This window comes from Natrix helvetica, assembly GCF_964273705.1.
Source record: "Natrix helvetica genome assembly, chromosome: 4".
NCBI classification, from domain to species: domain Eukaryota; kingdom Metazoa; phylum Chordata; class Lepidosauria; order Squamata; family Natricidae; genus Natrix; species Natrix helvetica.
The window spans coordinates 145541401-145563493 of NC_138550.1; the positions used below are offsets into that span (position 1 = coordinate 145541401).

A 22093-nucleotide genomic window follows, 5' to 3' on the forward strand; every position below is an offset into this window, starting at 1 on the left:
TTTAAGGCACACATTTTAAGGCTCAAAACCTTCTCTCAAGTAGAATCTTTGTCTTTGCCCCATCTTCTGAATAGGATTACTAATATGCTGTGCAAAATTTAGGAGTGCTTGGGAGCCAACATAAACTTTGCAATCTTGTTCCGAATCAGAAAGTGTGTTTTATAAACCTTCATGCTGGATCTACGCAACATGATGAGTCAAAACTAAGCAAACACATGTTCTATCCTAACACCTGAACTCAGCCAGTGTGTGGTCTGTTACTAGACATTTCACACCAAAGGTTCTATCAGTAGTCAGATCTTTTCATTGATTGCATAAGCTAATTATATCTACCATGCCAAATACAAGCAGCACATTGTTTCAATACATTCTACACAACTGTACAATTTTGCACTAATATCAATATACTGAAGAAAATATTCGTATCTTCCCTTTTTCGGTATCAGTAACTGATGAGTAATCTAGCAACACAAGATGTAATATAAAAATATTTCTAATATTTAGCTTGAAACAATAAATACCTGCAGCTCCAGATTCCTGACTATAGCTAATGGATGAAGAACGAATTGTTCGTAAACGTAGACTTTGCGCTCTTTCCTGACGAGCTGCATCACAAGTCTGGTTAGGATGCCAAATCTGCTTACAGTGGTAGCAAAATTCAGTTCCACAGCCTTCACGCCCACACATAAGTTTTGGACAGCTTGCGCAGCCAAAAGCAATGACTGCATACCTTAAATATTCAAAAATAGATGGAAGAGCATTTATTCTCTGTCCTAAGATAAAGCCTCCCTCAAATTATTTTAGACATCTGGCAATTATGTGGATAGATCCATGTTTTCTTGGCAACAATGTAGAAAAAGTCAGGGATTGCCTTCTTCTAAGATTCCCCCAACCTCACCCCAAATTCCTAGTTTTCTGTAAGCCCGAAAATTTTTTTGTAGTCTCTTATCAAAATAATAACTTTTTTTTCTTTTTAACTTTACTGAAAACAGCCTGTCAATCAAGTACTGTCATATGCTGCGACTTTCTCAGTTCTACATAGTGTCAATTTAAATAGCTGAGTTGCTATTAAGAAACATCATCCTTTATAAAAGTAGAAACACAATAACATTTATCGAGCTCTAGTTAATCTCATAGGATATATTTTTGGGGTCCCAGATTGTTGGGGGCAATATGCTGACACTGTAAACAGCTTGCGGAGGGCTGTAAAGGACTGTGAAGCAGTATATAAGTCTAAGAGCTATTATTATTGCTATTTTAGATCTGGACTCTATAGTAGAATTCAGCAAACTTCGACATCATTGTGCTGTTCTGCAAGACTGAAATTGTTTCAAATAAAATAAATTGAAATACAGATAGCCTTTGCTTAACGACTGAAAGTTATGATGGGCCACCAAAAAACTTACAACCTGTTCTTGAAGTTACACACCCATGGTCAACACCATTCCAAGATACAAGTAGTGAATGAATGGTGGCCACGATCAGTCCTTGGAGTTTCAACCCCCAAACACCCTTCCAGTCACGTGATTGTAATCTGGGTGCTTGATAATCTGTTTGCACTTGTGACCAGTTGACAAATTGACCAGTTGACAAGTTGACAAGGGCTTTGTAATCTTATGATAGCAATCTGCTGGTTTCCCCATAAAGTTACTGGGACAATCTTCACCATCCACATACCCTCCCATAGCTCTTCTGCTTGTCCTAGCCAAGCACTCCTTCATACACCCCTTCTGATGCTCACTGCACCTCCCTTGCACCCACTCTGGCCTACACAGCACCTCTTGCATACTCCTCACATCTTCACCAACTCACGTGGCGCTTCTCATACCCTCTCACCAATGCATGCCTTTTGCGTACAAGCATTCACCTTCTCCAACTCACGTGGTACCTCTCATTCACCCACTTATATCCTTATTGACTCATGCCTCTTGCACATCTCACTGGTTACCAACTCAAGCTGCACCTCTTGTGTACCCATCGCAACCACCCTGACCCTTCCTCTCACTTTTCACCCCCTCCCTGATTGCGCTGCCTCACTTGTGCAGCTCCTTGCATCCCTAGGCTCCTTCCCTCACTCAGCAGCCACCATTTGTCCACTGGTGGGCCTGGGACTTGCTGCCGGTTTCCTCGTTATTATTGTGGGAAGCTGGCTGGAAGTTGCCTCATCTAATAACCAGGGGATTCAGGGAAAAACTGCAACCAGGACTTCAGGAATGGTTATCGCTAAGCAATGTGGTCATATTTTATGGATTGCTAAGCAACAGATTCCAGTTGCAGTTATAAATCCAATTATAAATCAAGGACTGTCTGCAATCAACTTCAGCCTTGTCACTGACAATCCAGTATATTTGTATATTAGTGATTGCATGACCTCTTGTAGATGCCATATGCTAAATAAAATAAAAAAGTGATAATTCAGAAATAAATTTGCTGTCTCTCTCCCACAGGCATAATTGGTATTATTGTTTGAACTTTAAAGTATTAAAGAACCACAATATTTAGAACAAATTAACAAGTTCTTTTATAGTTGTGTGCATGTGAATGAAATTCTATGAATTAATAAATTCACATGTGGTTTTAGAACCACACATAAATGATAAAAACAAGTAATTGCAGTTATCTGCTATTTTTTGAAACAAATAAGATTATATGAAGAGAAACGTATTATACAAAATACAAGCAGCATGGATATGAATGCATAAAGACTTCCAAATTTAATTGCCCAATTCAGTCTCAAAATGTACTGTTTATTATTTTCTTTGCCATTTAGTATTTAAAAGAGTTACAACAATATGTAAACTTGTTTAATATTTAAAAACATTCCTCTGACATTAAGCAAAAAGTGGATTTTGCTCTCTTAAATTTTACTCCGATCTAACAGTTGGCTCTTGTAATATGAAATTTTTTGTTGCCAATTATAATTATACCAACTTTCACAAAACTCACAACCATTCACAAAAATCTTCACAAAACTCTTAACTTTGCTATTAAAAAAGAAAATAATATGAAGTTAAAAATGTTTAGGCACTAAGGGTAAGCTACAATTCCACGCAGATGAGAGGGTTGGTTGGTACAGAAGAGTGGGGCCACCTACTCAGGATATGAAGTACAAGAGAGGGAAATCTCTATCTATGTGCTTAACGTACAAAGACCTTCTTCCAGAACGCAGCAAGTTAATAATCTGTGGGGAAAGCTAGCTACTTTGGAGGCTGCATTAAACTTGACAACCCCTTTAATATTCTACAGCGTGAAGTGCTAGCATTTGAGAAGATAGGAGAAGTGGAATCTGTTTCTCATTTCTCTAATCTTTCTGCTATTAAAGTAATAGCAAATTATTTTTGAATATCAAAAGGAAGAAACAAAAACCTGAAATACAGTACAAAATAAAAACATTCTGGTAAACAAAACATTATATACAAGCAATTTAACAAGCAAGAAAGGATAAAATATAGCTCTGGATACAAAAACACATCACTTACCCACAGTCTGGAGCAGGGCACCACCTACAATCAGGGTCTGCAACAAGCCACCGTCTAAGCATAAACTCTTCATATTTTTCCATCAAGATGTCATCATTCAAAATTAATCGAATGTCATGAGGATTAAATCGCTCAGAGCATTCTGGACAGCTGATATTAACTCTGCTCTCTGAGATTTCAATCCGGAGATACTGACGCAAGCAATCCACACAAGATCTATGGTGACAAGTCATTATTTCCGGAAACCTCTCCTTAGAGTGCCGCAAAAGACACAAGGGACATTCTATGAAGTCTCCCGTCTGCTTACTACTACAGATGGCCGTTCCACTGTCTGATGACATATAGGCAGATAAAATAGAGTTCTTGTCTGGGCATATTTCTGAGTGTATAGTTTCAATACTTGCAATCCCATCGACGCCACCATTTACATCCTTGGCTTTATGTTTCGTATCCCTTTTCCTTCTAAAAAGAGATCCCAGTGAAATTCCTCTTTTCTTTGGTGCCTTTTTAATGGAAGGCAAGCTTACAGAGGAGGCAGTAGATTGCAGGTCCCTATCAGATCCCATTTGCCGATGTAAACTCATGGCTGCAACATTCATCAGAAATGGATCAAAGAATATATGCAGCTATGACCATTTTAAAGACAAAGCACTATTGAAAAGCAGCATATTTAAGTCACAGAAGGAAAGATAGCTTAAGTCTTGTTATGCATGATCAGATCTTGTTCATTCAGCAAATTCTTCACAATATATAATCCACCCCAAAATGCTCCTCAGCAATTCTGGAAGAGAGAGAAGAAAGACATAAAAAATGAGATCCATTGTTATTTGCAAAGGGCTGGTATTAGACTGCTTATTCATTTTATAATTACCTAATTCTCCACCCCACCTTGTTTGCTTCATCCACCTGTTGCATTTCTGTCAATTAGCAAGAGAGCAAGTAAATGAAATTTCCAGATTCCCAGTTGTCATTTAAAAAGAAAAAAAAAAACGTCGTCATGGGGCAACATATGTGGATGCTATTCTATTTTGCAAGAAACGGCTGTTCTCACCTTTTCAAGATTTTTTACCAGTAAATTGCCAATCCTAAAATTGATACTATCAAAAGAAAAAAAATCCAAACAGACGTTTCTTAAACTTTACTAATGGGAAATATTTGCAGCATCAATTAAAATAAAAAAATAAAAATCTAGTGTTCTGGTTATATGTCTAAAGTTAAAGATACCTTTCAAGATTTCAGTTCTGAGCAACTGCACCAATGCATTATTCTTGATAATAGTATGAAAGTGGATTGCCACAGCTTTCTCTCCAAAACTGAATACAATGGGACCAAGCTTGGTGCAAGCCAGAAAATGAAGATTTTGGGGGGGGGGGGGGGGGAGAATCCTACGTGTTGTTATGTGACAGGGGGTTGAACAATGGACCAGAAGACTAGTGGCTGTTTCAATTGAAACCCTCTACAACCTGCCTAACCCATCACTTGGGCAAAAGCAGAGCGTAGCCTATCTTCCATTTACCAGTACCCACATATAAGCAAACACTTGCAATGCAAAAGGAAGCCAGAAACAAACATGGAGACACAAACACAGTAACAGAATAAAATGCAGGTGTATTTGATAAAGAGGATGGAAAGAATTCAGAAATTGTGCCCTAAACTGAGTAGTTTTTTTGACAGTATAATAATGTTAGGTGCTGCTTTCTTGAAAGATTTTCCACAAACTTACACACACTAATATGTACATTTTTAGTTTCTGCTTGTGGCTTTTCAGGTCAAAGCTATAATTATATTATATATATATATATATAGGAAAAAGAGATGAACAGGAAATCAACTTATATTATATATAGGAAAAAGAGATGAACAGGAAATCAACTTAATAGTGACATCTAAAATGTCTATCATATAGAGAAAAAAATTAAATTACTGATTTCTTCTATTACTCCTTCCAAAACAAAACAAAACCAAAAATGTACAGCTATGAATTTGTGAGGAATAAACACTTAGTTTAATTGTCTACATATGGAGGAAGGAAAGTAATTTAGAAATTCTGAGAAAGACACAATATGCTTCTAATCTAAAACAGTAATTAACCTTTATTTCTTACAACTAAAAATGACAGAAAATGTTTCCCTACACTAATAAATTCCTTAAAGAAAGTCACATTTCCAAATAGGTCATTTGTTACAGTAGTAGTAATTGAAGTTCAGAAATAAAGGGAAGAGACTATCATAATACATCCTTCGTAAGTTATACTATAGCCAAGAAAAAAAGTAATAGTAGATCAATCATATATTGTGCAGTTAATTAATTAAGGAACCAGATTCAACATGCGAGAATATGTCCATTACAGACAAGACTATTGGTCATTTATTTTAAGCCTGGAAGCCATGAGGCTTATTATACAGGTAGTCTTTGACTTACAACAGTTCATTTAGTGACCATCCAAAGTTATGACGTAACCGGAAAAAGTGACATATGACCATTTTTCACACTTGTGACCACTGCAGCATCCTCATAGTCACGTGATCAAAATTCAGACAGTTGGCAACTGACTCATATTAATGACAGTTGTAGTGTCCCGGGTCATGTGATCCCCCTTTGCAACCATCAGACAAGCAAGGTCAATGGGAAACCGGTTCCACTTAACAACCATGTTGCTAATTCAACAACTTTAGTGATTCACTTAACTGTGGTAAGAAAGGTCCTAAAATGGGGCAAAACACACTTAACAACTGTCTCGTTTAGCAACATAAATCTTGGACTGAATTGTGGTCGTAAGTCAAGGACCACCTGTATTTTCAGGAATAAATTGCACTTTTCCTCCCCCATTTTCCCCCCATTCAAAATTGCATTTAAAAATATCCCTTCATACACAATGCATTTAATATTGACATTTAATTACTAATATCTTAACATGCAGCATTTTAGAATCCTTGAAACAAAATCAGAAAGGTTTCCAAAGAAATGGGATGACAGAATTATTCTGATTCTTAATATGCAAAGTGTAATTTTAAGAAGAATCTGCATTTTAATGTTCCTGTTCACATTCAATGCAGCAGAAGCTGCACTGTTCAAAATCAGTAATTTGTAACAATTACTAAGTAATAGCTTTAGAAACCACAACAACTCAGTTAATACATCAGATTAAGTCAAAATCAAACATGTTTACTTCTATTCTACTGCTAATTATAATGTTATAGTCGCAAATAACTAAACAATAACTAGAATTAAACTGGGATATGAAACTATTGTTGTGAAAAAAGAATAATTGTATTGAAAGTGGAAGAATTTAAGCAAGAGAGGTATAGGAACCTCTAAACTATAGTTAAGATATTTAGTATCTATACTAAGCAAAAAGGATAAACATTAACCAGGTCTATTTACTTAAAAAATGTTATTCTGCTTTTTTTGGCAGAAAAACTTCTAAAATAGTTTAGGAGCTAAAATAGTTAAGATGGGTTAATGAATCTGCTGCAGGTTTATTATTGCTATTTTATACAGTGATTAAATATGAATAATTTTACTGTATAAATACAAACAAGCCTGAATCAGAGCAAAACCTTAGGACCGCTAAAAAGAAAAGACAGATACAATTTTAAGATATTTATTTTTAAATAGTGTTACAAAACATGAATCTTGTCAATATAAGTGAGTCCCTATTTCAGTTAGGAGACTATAAATTCAAACCAATGTAAATATTAAGAAATTAGTACAGGCAAAAGAACAGATGACAAGATTCCAAACTATTATACAACTCAGTTTAAAAATAAAAAGGTCAACAATCACAAAAACAGTGGATACTAAAATAACACAAATGCTTGAACACAGGAATGTTATCCTCTTTTCTTCAATAACGGTTCGGTAGCGGGAGTGCGCGCACAGAAGGTCCATGATAACATCTGGGTGTGTAGGCGGAGCCTCATACCACCACCACTACCGGTTTGCCCAAACTGATGCAAACTGGCAGAATACCACCTCTGCTTGTTCATTAATAAAAACTGTTCAATAAGAATTATGTTCAATGGATTGTAGCTTATGAAATATAATGTCCCTGTGATGTCATATATTCTTTTTAAGAAAAAAAATTTTTTTCCTTAGGAAAAAAAATTAAGCAGAAAATAATTGGATATTATGCGTCTATTTATTGAGTTCAAACAGATAATACAATGTAATACTCTTCTCAAACTAAAGGTTTATCTTTCAAAATGGTGGGCAAATCAAACGTCACACAAATAGAATTTCCTACTCTCCTGCCAAATCATCCAAATTTGTTCCAAACTGAGAATATGTTTTGAATTGCAGCCAGGGGGTATGATTTACAGAATGCAATTAACCTATGATTCTTTTTTACAATATTCTACTTCAGTATATTTGCTAAAGTGATTTTAAAATTTAAAATTGTGGTATCCCTTCTCTTAAAACTCTAAGACAATTATACTCTGTGCAACTCTTTGAATATTTAAATTTTTTACATACCGCAGATTCTTTTAAATGATTGGAGGCTTTATAGGAGCCTGGGGAGGGTGAAAACAGCCTTCCTCACCCCGCCCCCCGGAGGCCCTTCGGGGGCTTCAGGAGCTTCCCTGAAGCCTCCGGAGCACAAAACCCCGGGCCCTACGGGCAAACCGGACGTTTGGGAAAGGACTTCCGGTTTGCTCATAGGGCCATTTTTTTGCCCTCCGGAGCCTTCAGGGAAGCCTCCAGAGGGCTAAAACTGCCGTTTTGTTCCTGAACTTCCGGTTTGCCCCTAGGGCGGGTTTTTGCACTCCAAAGGTTTCAGGGAAGCTCCTGAAGCCTCCGGAGCGCCTCCGGGGGGGAAGGGGGGGGCTGTTTTCGCCCTCCCTAGGCTCCTATAAAGCCTATGGAGCCTGAGGAGAGCGAAAAAAAGCATGCCAAAAATGGGGGAAAGCGCTGGTCATGCATACATGCATGCTGGGGTTGTGCACATTGCATTATGGGTGTGGCACGCCTGCATATGACCTCCCTGCACTGCCCCCACTTTTGGCAAGTGAGCCAAAAAAGGTTCGCCATCACTGGTATAGACCAAAGAAACACAGTTCTCAGGCTAAGCATATTTCAGTAGTACGTGATAATCCTTTGGCTAATATGAACTCAAGTTATTTGATATTGGAATACCCTTGAATTACAAAACATAGAAATTTAGAATGCTTTTGCAAGCTCTTCTACCAGGTATTAATTTAAAAAAAAGAAATTTGGATTATTAAATTGCAATTTAAGAAACCCTCAACACACACCTATTACAAAGCAACAAGTTTTTTTTAAAGAATGAAGCAATATTTCATTTATGAAATTTTCTTGTGTGGGAAATCAGGGCTGCTCTATTCCTACTAACTTGATTCTATCTTTGATTATAATATTAGTCTTACAGAATTATAGAATTAGAATGTTCCTTAGAGGCTATCTAATCTAACCCCATGATTGGAGAATAAGACACTAAGCATCTCTGAGAGATTATCATCCAACTTGTTCGAAGACCTCTAGTGAACTTTCCCCTATAGCCGGGATGGCAAACCTGTGGCACGTGGAGCCATTTGTCAGGGCACGTGAGGTGTCTTGTTAGCTGGCCAGCTGAGTTCAGCCTTTTTAAAAACCATTTTTCGCCCTCCCCAGGGTCCAGAGGCTTTATAGGAGCCTGGGGAGGGCGAAAAGAGCCTCACCCACCCACCCACCCCGAGGCCCTCCAGAGGCTTCAGGAGCTTCCCTGAAGCCTCCGGAGCCCAAAAACCGGTCCTATGGGCAAACAGGAAGTTCAGGAACTGACTTCCGGTTTGCTCGTAAGGTCGGTTTAAGCCCTCCGGAGGCTTCAGGGACCTTCAGGAAGCTTCCCTGAAGCCTCCAGAAGACTAAAAACCACCCTCCGAGTCACTTCCAGTTTGCTTGTAGGGTCCTATTTAGTCCTCCGGAGGCTTCAGGGAAGCTTCCTGAAGGTCCCTGAAGCCTCCGGAGGGCGTCGGGGGGGGGGGGATGGGGGAGGCTCTTTTCGCCCTCCCCAGGCTCCTATGAATCCTCTGGAGCCTGGGAAGGGCAAAAAAAGCATGGAAAAATGGGGGGAAGCGCTCCCCCCCCTTATGGCACGCGAGCCAAAAAAGATTAGCCATCACTGACCTATAGCCTCTTCCACTGGCTTGTATAGTCAAAGAACCTACTTTTTCATGATGCTATTATTCTGGCTTGTTTAAATAATGTTTTGTTTTTATTTATGCTTTTTGTATTGATTTGTTAGTTCTTGTGAAATTGCTGATTTATTAATAATAATGTAGCTCAATTATTATATGACACAGGTTACTGCTGTAAAAGTATATTTTTACCTTTTCTGTGCATAAAAAAGAATAGGTGGAAGATGGTCATGTTCTCTTCGAGAGGAGTGCAGCCCTATTAACAGTAATAAATGGAACTTCCATGCAGCTGGGTGGCTTTTCTCTTAATAACGTATCTATTTTGCTGAAATTCTGTATGATTCTATTCCACCCGCCAGTTCCTCACAATTTCCAGGGCACTGGTTTAAGATTTCTATTGCATTTTTTGCTCAGACTGAGATTGAGTTGTAATACTAGTACAGATAATCCTTGTTTAGCAACCACAATTGGGACCGGAACTTGGTTGTTAAGCAAAGTAGTCACTAAGTGAATCCACAGCTGTGCTTATGATTTTAATTCAGCTTTCCTTCACTTTAGAGACCTATGAAGGTTGTACATGTGGGCATTGGTCACAAAGTTTATTTTTCATCACTCCTGTAACTATAAAGGGTTGTTGTAGGCAGTCACTAAACAAGGACTACTTGCATTATTTACAGATTGATAATACCTAACTCAAAACAATAGATGAACTCGCCCAGAAACTTCATGTAGAGGTTAGATAGAATAAAGGAGAAATCTCCACCCTTGGGGATTCCACACTGAAGTGCCCAAGAGCTTAATTCTCTTATAAATTCCCATTGGAACTATTAGCTCAAGAAAGAGCAGAATATTGCCCCAGTCCCTAGTTTCAGAACAATCTAAATGGAGCCATGATAGATAGTATCACATGCTGTTGAGAGATTTAGCAAATCTGCAAGAGTTAGGGGTTCCCATCCAAGTTCTGCCCCTTAATCCATAAATATAACCAGTGTCGTTTCTATCTCATGCCTCAATCTATACCCTGAATAAAAAGGATGTAGATGGCCATCCAGGGCCTCTTCAGTTATTTAGGTTTCTGTTGTTGTTAATTATATGATTTATAAGCCACCTGACTGCCCCAAAATCTGAGCATTTTTCAGAAGCATAATCCAAAGAGTTCCTCAAAAACTTTATTTTAAAAACTATTTGAAAATTGTTTAGTATAGCGGGATTTATCATTTCCTGAACAGCTGTATACCTCCTTCAAGACTGACAATATCAACCCTCTTTTTCAAATTTGCATTTGTCATTTTCTCTATCCATGTGCCTGGAGCATGCCTTCTTAATTGATCCATCCCTTTATAAAGGTTGGTGGAGGCTATGAAATTTAGGATGATCAGACTATGATAAAGGGCTAATATTAAAATGCTCCAGCATCAGTTAAACCTTCTAATTATTCTAAAGCAAAGACAAGATGTTATCTGTGTGTTCTTTATGAATCATACCTGTGCTGCAAATAGGAGAAACCCGCGGTGGCTATAAATTCCTGCACTACATCAGATCCTATCCCCAGCATAGGAAGGTCAAAATACCCCAGAATCAAAGCCTGTGGGAATCTACTACCAACCTGATGATGATGATGATGATCACCACCACCACCACCACCATTTTTCTAAGATTATATCCCAATTGTATCCCATTCAATATTCAACTGATTTCAGCAGTTTGCAGTCCTATCATACATAAACAAAAGCATCAAAATAAATGTTTAACTATAAGCAATGTAGGTAATATATTGTATATGCTGAGGAATAACAACTGTGTATAAACATACATTCTTAAATAAAAGAAATCACTGTGTTATAATCTCCCTCAAGGCTTGTTAAAGTAGCCAGGTTTTAATCCCAATAATATCAGGGCAAGTTGAACTTTTAGGGTTGAGGAGCTTGGGAAGGGAGTTTGCCAAGGAGGAAAGAGATACCAACAATACCCATTTTCATGCATGTATAAGATCTCATATCTGGTTAATTTCCTGAGCCGAAGATCCCATTACAAGATATCATTCTCCTCACCTGCCTTGGTGTTGAGAATGATGATCTATCTGAAATCCTGCCATGAAGATTTTAGGGAGAGGAACCTTTCCATCCTCATCCAAATGTCAATGATACATGCCACACCTGCTGTTTCCATAACCAGTTAATGGAGAGAAAGAAAGTGGGACTCTAAGTGGGAAATAAAATACTTTGTAGAATATTACAAACCTAAAATTTAGAACTAAGGAAACCTGTAATACTATATTATCATAAATAAATTTAGAGGTAGAAATGGAAGGTGAGGCTAAGCGGCTGTTTTAACTTCACAGTGGATTTGGAATTGAATTGCTCTGTAAGTGATATCAGTGGTCTCTTAATTTGATAAATAAATAAATAGACTTGATTTTAGTCCTTTGAAATGGATGATTCTTCCCTCTGTTAGTGGAAGTCTCTTGTGTTAATAGATCTGGTTGGGATCTGCTGCCTAGTTTCACTGTTGGAACTTGTCTTAATACATCCTTAGGAGGCCCTACATCCGGCTGTTGTTTCTATCTCTGTACCTGCTGTTTTCTTAATGATGAGTCTAGGGTACTTAGCATTAGAGGGCCACTCCCATGTCCTGAAAGCTCTGATAAATTTCAAGGACCTTGTATGTTCTTCAAATCCCCATGTTTAGGCTTTCTTTCACACTTCATTTAGATCTACACTGATTTGATGCCATCTGATGGGATTCTTCTTGCAAAAGCTATACATGGTCTTCTTGTAACCTCCCCAGCACATCTGTGTGCTAAAAGCTTGCTACCTGTTTGAGGCTGCCTAATCTTCTGCCTTTCTATATATGTAGGGGGATGCATATTCTGTTTTGAAAACACTGGAAGCTCTGTAGAGCTGGCCCAGGTCAGCTACCACCTCTGAAGAAGTTGTGTCAACTTCTGCTACTTGGGGATTCATCGAAACATACAGTTTGACCAGGGAAGTTTAAATATAAAGGTTTCTGCCTTGTATTTTCAGCTATGCTATCAACATTTATTTATAGAACCCACACTACCATTGACTGCCTCAACAGCCACCATTTCTCCACTGACAGGAATTCATTTTAATTGTATGACAATCGTGAGAAATTATTGGGATTACACTATGTAGGAAGTTAGCATCCACCCCATTCCTAGAAAAATGAATTATTTTAGGAAATATTAAAAAGGCAGAATATTGGGGAGAGGAGGAGCTGATGTCGCAACGACACGACCTGCAATCTCCAAGTCCCAAGATCGCAGTCGATACTTTTGCCGCTGGATGGTCCATATGGACCTAAACCATCCCACAGAGATGGTGATCAGGAAGAATACGTCTTGCTGATCTCAGGTACCCTGCAAAGTCCCTGATTGATCCAAGAGAAGTTCTTCTAGCCGGCAACAAAAGTGCAGCCACAAGCTGATGAAGTTGGGACAGCTCCGGAACGGAAGGAAACGGAAAGAGAAAGTGTGTACAGCTGGTGAGGAAATTTTACTGTTTTAAAAGAGACTGCCCCCCACCCCAAAATACCTTAAAGCTAAATTAAATTTGAGAACAGAATAAATAAGTGGCGAAATTAAGCTACATTGGATTGCATTGGACAGTGTGTTATCTTTCTTTTTAAATGCTATTTTATGGATGGAATTTGCGCAAAGCTTTTTAAAGTGAACTGATTAGTTTTTCTTCTACTTTTTTTATTTTTGTAACCTATGGATTGAAACTCTTTTTTTCATTTCTATATGAGTTTTTTTCCTTTTTTCTATTTTGCCTCATTGAAGAATTTCACTTCTTTTAAACCTGGAATACAAAAAAGACACAAAAGGAGTACAAAGAGGCTTGTAACATTAGGGGGAAAGGAAGCAACACTGCCACTTGGAGGCGGGAGGTTTGAGTCTTGGAAACATTGTACTTTCACTTCTCTCTTTGATCATTTCAATTTTGTGCTTTAACACCTTGCAGCTTGTTTACAGAGAGTGATAAGAAGAGCACGGAGTGTTTATGCAGGTGTTCTTTTGAATCTTATTGCCAGCTGGAGAAAAGTGAAAACAAGGTCTTATTGTGAGAGATTGTAAATGAATTTGTGGTTAATCTAATAAAAAGCTTTGAAAGCCAGAGTGGCAGTGTTTACCAGTTGAAAGAATGGCACAATATTAACATCAAAAAGAAACTTTAATATTGCAAGAGATAATGTTTGGAATTCAAAAATTACTAGAAGTATCAGAGAGAATTGAGGAGAAACTGGAAAACATAGAGCATATAACAGCAAAATATGATGGAGAATTTCAATTGGAAAAAGTGGAGGCTAGAGTCCTAAAAATGGAAGAAAAAAACAAGCACAAAGACAAGAAATTTGTTGACATCTACGGTGAATGGAGTGTGGTTAGAAATGGAGAGAGTGGAATATGGAAAGGGCAAGAACTCTACCCCAGATGGCAAGGTATAGAAGAAGAAAAAAGAGAAGAATTGATGGATTTAAGGAGAGAAATCTTACCAGAAGCACTGTTGATGACCAAAGATGCTGATTAAAGAAACAGATGGAGGGTATCGAGATTATATAAGAGATGCAATAAGCAATGAGCTGCGAAGAGAAGTCCGCACAAATATTATCAAGGAAATAATCAGAAGATTAATTCCACAAATGGCAAAAGACATAAGATTGCATTATTACTGGAAAGACACAGGTTGATATATGAAAGTTTATAACAAAAAATTAGTTAAATTTAGAGCATTATGTAAAAAATGAAGTGATAATGGATATGGTTAAATAAATAATTGACAGTGATAATAATGTATACATATGTAGTGGTTTGATAAGAATTAATTTGATATGAATGGTAAATGGTGACTATGAAAGGAAGATTAGAAATTTTGTTCTGACATAAAAGCTAATAATAAAAAATTAAATTAAATCTAGTTAAACTTTGAATATTAGGTCAAAAAATGTTATGATAATGGACATAAGTCAAATAAATGATTGATAATGATAATGATAATAAAGTATACATATGTATTGGCTTAATAAAAGGAAATTGGATATAAATTGTAAAGTGATTTGGAAAGGAGGACTAGGAACTTGGTTACTAAATATTATTGATTTTTATTTAGAATAGGTCATAAGGATTTAATGTTATTAGATGATATTGGAAATAGCTAATGAAATGCCATTATGTGGTTATGTTTTAAACTTTGGAATATTCTATGCAAAAGGACGTTAAAACAATTATAGTCAAATGAAAATTGAGGTATGATGATAGTAATATCTATAAATATATTTGATTTAAAATATATGATTTGATATGTATTATAGGTGATGACTGTGGAAGAGATGCACAAAAGCTTTTTGTAACCAATTGACACACTTTCTATAGTGTGTAAAGAAAGAGGATTCTTTGTGTTGTGTTTGTTTGTGTTTATGCAAAAATAAACATTTTCAAAAAAAGAAAGAATATTATATTTCTTTGGATGAGAAAAGGAGAAGCATGTTTTAAAGACAAAGCAGCTCCCTGCAGCTCCCTGCCCCCCCCCCTTGTCAATGGACCATTAAGGCCTGAGCAAGTCTATTCTGCATAACAAAGATCTACCTACTTCAGGCAGAGCCATTATAGGAATTCTAAAGCCTTTTCAGTACATCATCCCCCAGCAACAGCTCAACCAAGCTTGGGACGCAAAAGACAGACAGCCTACAAAGTTAGCTAAGACCCCCGCCCCGAGAGTCTGACCACCAATCAGAGTGCATTTCTTGCACAGGAACGAGAAGCTCTGGGGTGGAGCCCAGAGAGGGCATAAAACCAGGGCACTCTTAGCATCTCTTCCCTTTTTCCCCCTAGGACCTCAAACCATGTGGTCCTGTCCACCATTAAAAACCATCTTTCCAAATAGCCGCCATGTTTCCAGTGTCTTTCCTCCCATTTGGAACTGAACTCAGAAGGACATTTCTTTCAACAACACATTTATTTTTCGTTTGATCATAAAATATGTGAGTCTCCTTCGTCTATATATGCTACAAAGGTTGCTTGGGCTGACGAAGCTGAAATGGTACCAATAACCTTCTGTCTTAGATGAGAATGTTATTTTTCTGTGACGAATTTGATTGGATTTGCAAAGGTGAGGTAGATTGTTCTTTCACTAACTTGCTCACTTTTTACCTGAAATTAAAAAAAAATCCCACTGCAGAATTCTAGAGCAGGCGTTTAAAGACAAAACTGAAACAAATCTATAGTGCTATTTGAAAATATTCTAATTATTGATTTAGCATCATTTGACTGTAAATAACTCATAGATCAGTTGTCCATATTCTTTTTAATAATGAACACTTTCCTTATAAAAGTAATTTCCTTTTATGTCTGAATCACATGCTTTCCAATCCATGTGTTTTAGGTTTATAGTCTGAGCCATTTCCTGTTTTTCTGCTGTTATGCTGCCAGGAGTAGAAACTGGCTGGTCAGCCATTTTTAAATACCTTACAAATAATATAGCGCTGTTAATTGTGAACAGAATTTCTAATGATTGTTTTGTCTTTCAATTTTGAAATGTTGCTTAAAATGGGATTCACTAGAAGTACAAACGAATAATCTGAAAACTAGAATAAAGTAGATGGGAGCAGAGAAGCCTGATCTTTGTCATTGAAGTATTCTTTTAACCTCTGAGATGCCTATTTCTTTGTTAGTATTATTACACTTCAGAAGTTTTTTTACTTCTCTGGCAGCCTCAAGTTCAATAGCTTTTGTTATGATGTATATGCAGAATTTGTAGCTTGCTCTTTCCTTTATGTAGTAATCACACCTGGTGTTAATAGCAGACTATAGTAGATGAGAACCTACTTTAGATATAAACCTAAATAACTGAAGAGGCCCTGGATGGCCATCTACATCCTTTTTATTCAGGGTATAGATTGAGACATGAGATAGAAAAGACACTGGTTATATTTATGGATTAAGGGGCAGAACTTGGATGGGAACCCCTAACTCATGCAGATTTGCTAAATCTCTCAACAGCATGTGATACTATCTATCATGGCTCCATTTGGATTGTTCTGAAACTAGGGAAACCAGCTTCAGTTGCTCAGCCATTTCAAATCTGTCCTGGAGCAGAAGATGACAGAGACAGTGACTCAGTTCCTTGTCATGAAACAGACAGTGACTCATGCCATTGGGTCAGCTAGATAAATGCAATTCATTCAATATGGGACTGCCCTTGAAGATAACCCAAAAATTGCAAATGGCACAAAATGCAGCTACTCACCTACTGGCTTGCATTAATCAATTCAGTAGAATAATCCTTGCTTTGGAGGGAGCATAGTAGCACTAGCTTTTAAGATTTATATACAGCTTCATAGTGATTTACAGCCCTAAGTAGTTTTAGGCTGCAATACTGCATTCTAACCACTGCGCCAAAAAGCCTATTCAAGGTGTTGCTGGCTACCGTGTTTCCACGAAAATAAGACAGGGCCTTATTTTCTTTTGACCCCTGAAATAAGAGCTTGGGCTTATTTGGGGGGAGGTCTTATTATTTTTGAGGTGCAGGAGGCGGTGAGCGTGGACACCTCATGGCTGCTACTATTTTCAGGGAGGGATTATTTTAGTGCATACACTCAAAAACTCGAATGGGCTTATTATCCGGGAAGGTCTTATTTTCGGGGGAAAGGGTACCTATACAGGTTTACATTACTAGGGTTTTTGTTACCTTTTTGAAAGATGTCATATCAGTGGAATCTGTGAACTTGACATGGTCTAAGCCAGAAAAGGGATTGTGGGTACTTACCCAAAACATGAAGGAAACAAGAACCTAAAGGACAGCTTTCTCATTATCTCTACTGCTCATGCTCACACAGTCTGCCCATTAAAGCCAAGGTATCTGCTAACTTCATTTAGATGTGACAAGAACAGTTCTTTTTTAGGGCTTTAGAATGTAAGGTTCTCAGTTGCTAGCAGTAGGGGAAGATATTTGGATAGTACAATATTTTATATGGAATTGTTTTATTACATTTTCTATATGGACAGAATGAATATGCTTCAGGTGCCAGTCATTAAGCAGAAACACCTAAGGGGCCTAGGAAGGATGCCTTCTCTGTTAAAGGACCTGTCCTTCAGAACATCATTCCCTCCAAGATACATCCGGCCCCTATTTGGCCAAGTTCAAAAGAGCTCTGAAAACCTGGTTCTCTCCAAAGGCCTTGGGTTAAAGTGGATGGCAGGCCTTGGATTAGTTTTAATGTTTTTCCCCTCTTTCTGGCATTTGTGTTTTTTAACTATGCCACATATTTATTTTCATTATTGTGCTGCCCAGAGTTATAGAGATGGGCAGGCTTATAAATTTATAAAACAAAATTTTAAAAAAATCAGAACTATGGGTTAATTTGTTTGTTGAGTAGGCAGTTTACAAATTTCCACAATAAATCAATGATTAAGCGTTTAACTTATTTTACAACAATGTCTTTATCTTATAGCCTTCAATAACAAAGTTAAAGAAATATGCTTAAGAAGCTTAATTCTTAATAATTTTGGGATCCCTATCCAGCATTATTAAGAGATTCCATTTTTGAGAAGATACTCTCTGCATTTTTTTATCCCTTTTTAAAAATAATAAAACCTAATCTATTATATTTGTATGGTTTCCTAATGCAAAGATTAAAATGTCAGTATTTCTTATTTAAAACTATCCTACCCTCCACTATTCCAAAAGTGATGGTACTATAAGGCTATTCAACCCCAGTCATTAGTATTTCTAGTTGTAAAACTATAAATTTATATCAAAATGTAGTGTTATGATCAACTTGTAGGTCTCCCAGCCTTAACTTTTGCTAAGCTGCTGTTGCAATACAAATATTTAAATATTGTAATAGATTGTCCTGCTTTGGGCACAATTGCGGGAAAGCAACATATAAAGAAAATGTTGACTGCCTGAATTCAACTGATAAAATATGCAATAATAAAATATTTCTAACAAAATCCAAACTATTTAATGTTGAATATTATTACTTTTATGATGGATTTGAACCCTGGCTTAATTTTATATAAAAAAATAAGAATATATGCTTTACCTTCTTTCTAAATTACTGAGTATGCTGATGCTGTTATCGTACTCAATGAGTCGTTTTTAATGGTACAACATCAACATGGAGGGAAGAAGAAGGGGGGGAGCTGTACCACAAGATTCTATCTTAGGCCCAATACTCTTCAGCATCTTCATAAATGATTTAGATGAGAGATTTAGAAGGGAAACTCATCAAACTTGCAGATGATAACTAAGCTGGCAGGAATGGCCAACACCCCAGAAGACAGGCTCAGGATCCAAAAAGATCTGGACAGACTTAAACAATGGGTTCTGCCCAACAAAATGAAATTTAATGTGGAGAAAAGCAATGTTTACACCTAGGCAGGAAAAACCAAAGGTACAAGTATAGATTAGGTGAACCTTGGCTCAAAATCAGTAACTGTGAGAGGGAGTCCTGGTGGACGATCACATAAACATGAGCCAGCAGTGTGCAACAGCAACAAAAAAAAACTAGCACAATGCTTGATTGTATAAATAAAGGCACAGAATCAAAATCACGTGAAGTATTAGTACCACTTTATAAATCCTTAGTAAGAGCACACCTGGAAACTTGCATCCAGTTTTGGTCACATTACAAAAAAAGATGTTGAGACTTTGGAAAAAATGCAAAGAGTAACTAAGATTATTAAAGACCTGAAGACAAAAAATATGAAGAATGGTAGTAGGAATTCGATATTGCCAGTCTATAGAAAAGAAGGACTAGTGGTAACATGATAGCAGTATGCCAGTATCTGAGGGGCTGCCACGAAGAAGAAAGGGTCAACTTATTTTCTAAAGCGTCAGAAGACAAGACAAGAAACAATGAACAGAAACTAATCAAGGAGGGAAGCAACCTGGAATTAAGAAGAAACTTCCTAACTGTGAGAACAAATAACCAATGGAACAGCTTGCTTTCAGAAGTTATAGGTAAGTGATGGCAAACCTTTTTGGGAATTGCATGTCTGAACCGCAACTTGGAAGAGGGGACATGCGTGTGCTGTAAAATGAACTTCCAGTTTCGGCCACGCTCGGGTTACTGGCATGCATACACATGTGACAATCAACTGGCCGGTGCGCATGTTTACACTGGAAAACAGAAGACCAGCTCTTCCAGTTTCTGGCACTGCTGCACACACAAATGCCAGCTGATCGTCAAGTGCGCATGCGTGCCAGAAATGCAGAAGAGGAATAGGTGACACCGTGCATGCCAGACAACATAGCTTGTATGCTACTTTGGGCATATGTGCCATAGGTTCGCCATCACGGTTATAGGTGTTTCATTACTGGAGGTTTTTAAGAAAAGACTGGACAGCCACCTACTTGAAATAAATCTAACACAATTTAGAGAATAAAATTGTTAACAAAATTTTACCAACCACTTATTGTTCTCATAAACTCTGTGTAGAACCATAATGGAGATTTCCAACTCACAGGCTAAATGATTAAGAAGCAACTCTGGTGCTTTGAGCAAGCACCCTTCTAATTCTGAAGTCCTGTACTCAAACTTTCCTTTATATCCCACAAGAATCATGCTTGGTCATTTCATGCATTCTATCTATAGCACAAAGCGAAACAGTTTTAGCATATTTATAGCCAAGAAGTAGACCTGTTAAGACAATCTACTGTTTTCTGTTTTCAGTCCTACCAACATCTTAACAAGCCTGGTTATAGCATTACAGGTAGTTCTTGTTTAACAACATAATTGGGATCAGCATCTAAGTCATTGAGCAAAACAGTCATTAAGCATCATTGCTTTGCTCAACCACCACAATCCCAGGACTCCTGGACAGGGAAGAAGATGGCAGGAAACTGCTGCCTGTCACAGGGTTTCATCATGAAATGTTCCTGCAACTCTGCACAGAGGGTAAATCCTTCTTGGGGCTGCAGGAACGAGCTGAAATCTTCAGAACTTCAACTTTGATCCTGCAGCCCACCAAAGAATTTCCCCTTCATGCAAGATTTCAACTCATTTTGTAGCTTGTAGAAAGATTTCAGGTTCCCTCCACTGACTTTCTGGGAAAGCCAACAGAGAAGATTGCAAATGGTGATCAAATGATTGCAAGTGGGATTTTTGGGGAATTGGTTGCAGATATGAACCAGTTGCCAAGTGCCCAAAATGTCATGTCATAGCAGGCTGGTGGAACAACATTTTACACAATCTGTTTCAGTGGCCATTGTAATTTTGAACAATTGTTAAACAACTAGTCCCAAATCAAGAACTGCCCGCATAGGATTTGCAAGAGATGTATAAGTCAATCGGAATAGAGCTGGAAGGGAACTTGGCTTCTAGTCCAACCCCCTGCTCAAGCAGGAGAACCTATATACCATTCTATAATAATAAATTAGTAAATTATAAAAGACCTTGAAAAATTAAAAATAACAGAAGAAAAAACTTTCACAGAGATTTTAAACAAGAATGTGTCACATTTTAGAAAAATTACATGTTAAATATAATTTGTTTATTCAACATATCAGGGGTGTCAAACTCGCTGTGTCATGTTGCCATCACGTGATGTATCACAATATTTTTTCCCTTCGTGGAACTGGGATGGGCATGGCCTACGCATGACAGATCCGGTCCATGGGCCACCAGTTTGACACTCCTGACATATATCCTTTATTTCAAAACAGAAAGTATCAGATTCCTAAATTCATGAAAATGAAGAGTAATTAATATGATTAAATCAAGGCATTACCTTAATGAATGAAATAATCCTCCATGTGCCAGCCAGCAATAGAATCTCAAAGATCATGCTCAAATTTGTAGTGCATCCATGTAATAAATTAGTTGGCTATATCTTATCCAGTTAACATGAAAACAAATCTTGAATCTGAAATGAAGACAAAGAAATAAAACGAAGTTCCCCTCTATTATTATGCAAAAGTGTTTGGATTGCTTTAAGACAGGGCTGTCAAACTCATAGCCTACAGGCCGGATGCATCACGTGCTGGCCACGCCCACACTCAGTTTAGCAAAGGGGGGGAAAGTCACAATACGTCACGTGACGCTGCCCTGATAATGTGTTGGACACCCCTGCTTTAAGACATTAAAAACTGTCAAGTTACTGGATCTGTCAAGATTTTGGTTTTTTAATTATATACCTTATTAATTTTCCAATCCCAGACTACAAGTTGCACAAAAAATGAAAATATCTACTCAGATGAGGAAAAAAATCCAAGCAATACTGAAGATCTTTATTAGTCCAGTTCAAGCTTACTGAATGGCATTCACGCATTCAAGTTTTGAATAATTCTCTATCAGACAATATAGTAAAAACAAGGTGACAAGTGCACACTGGAAATATGGAAAAGTAATGACTGGTATTCAAATAAACACTAAGTAAAACTTTTCTTTTTTTTTCTTGGTATTTAATAAAAATACCAATTGTGCTCACAATATTTTGAAGAATGGAAGTTTGAA

General features: G+C 37.4%; 1 protein-coding gene across 3 annotated transcripts in view; it reads right to left on the reverse strand.

Annotated features, from left to right (window-relative positions):
* The window catches only part of RNF19A (ring finger protein 19A, RBR E3 ubiquitin protein ligase), a 40918-nt gene that overhangs the window by 13512 nt on the left and 5313 nt on the right, over positions 1–22093 (reverse strand). For 2 of the 3 annotated variants that reach the window (XM_081949850.1, XM_081949851.1), the window contains 3 exons: positions 21369–21503; positions 3480–4260; positions 522–730 (listed from right to left, as the gene is read on the reverse strand). In XM_081949850.1, the coding sequence (XP_081805976.1) occupies positions 522–730; positions 3480–4078 (808 nt within the window). In that variant the 5' untranslated portion in view covers positions 4079–4260; positions 21369–21503. The remainder of the gene's footprint in view (positions 1–521; positions 731–3479; positions 4261–21368; positions 21504–22093) is intronic. The other variant, XM_081949852.1, reaches the window with a different exon arrangement.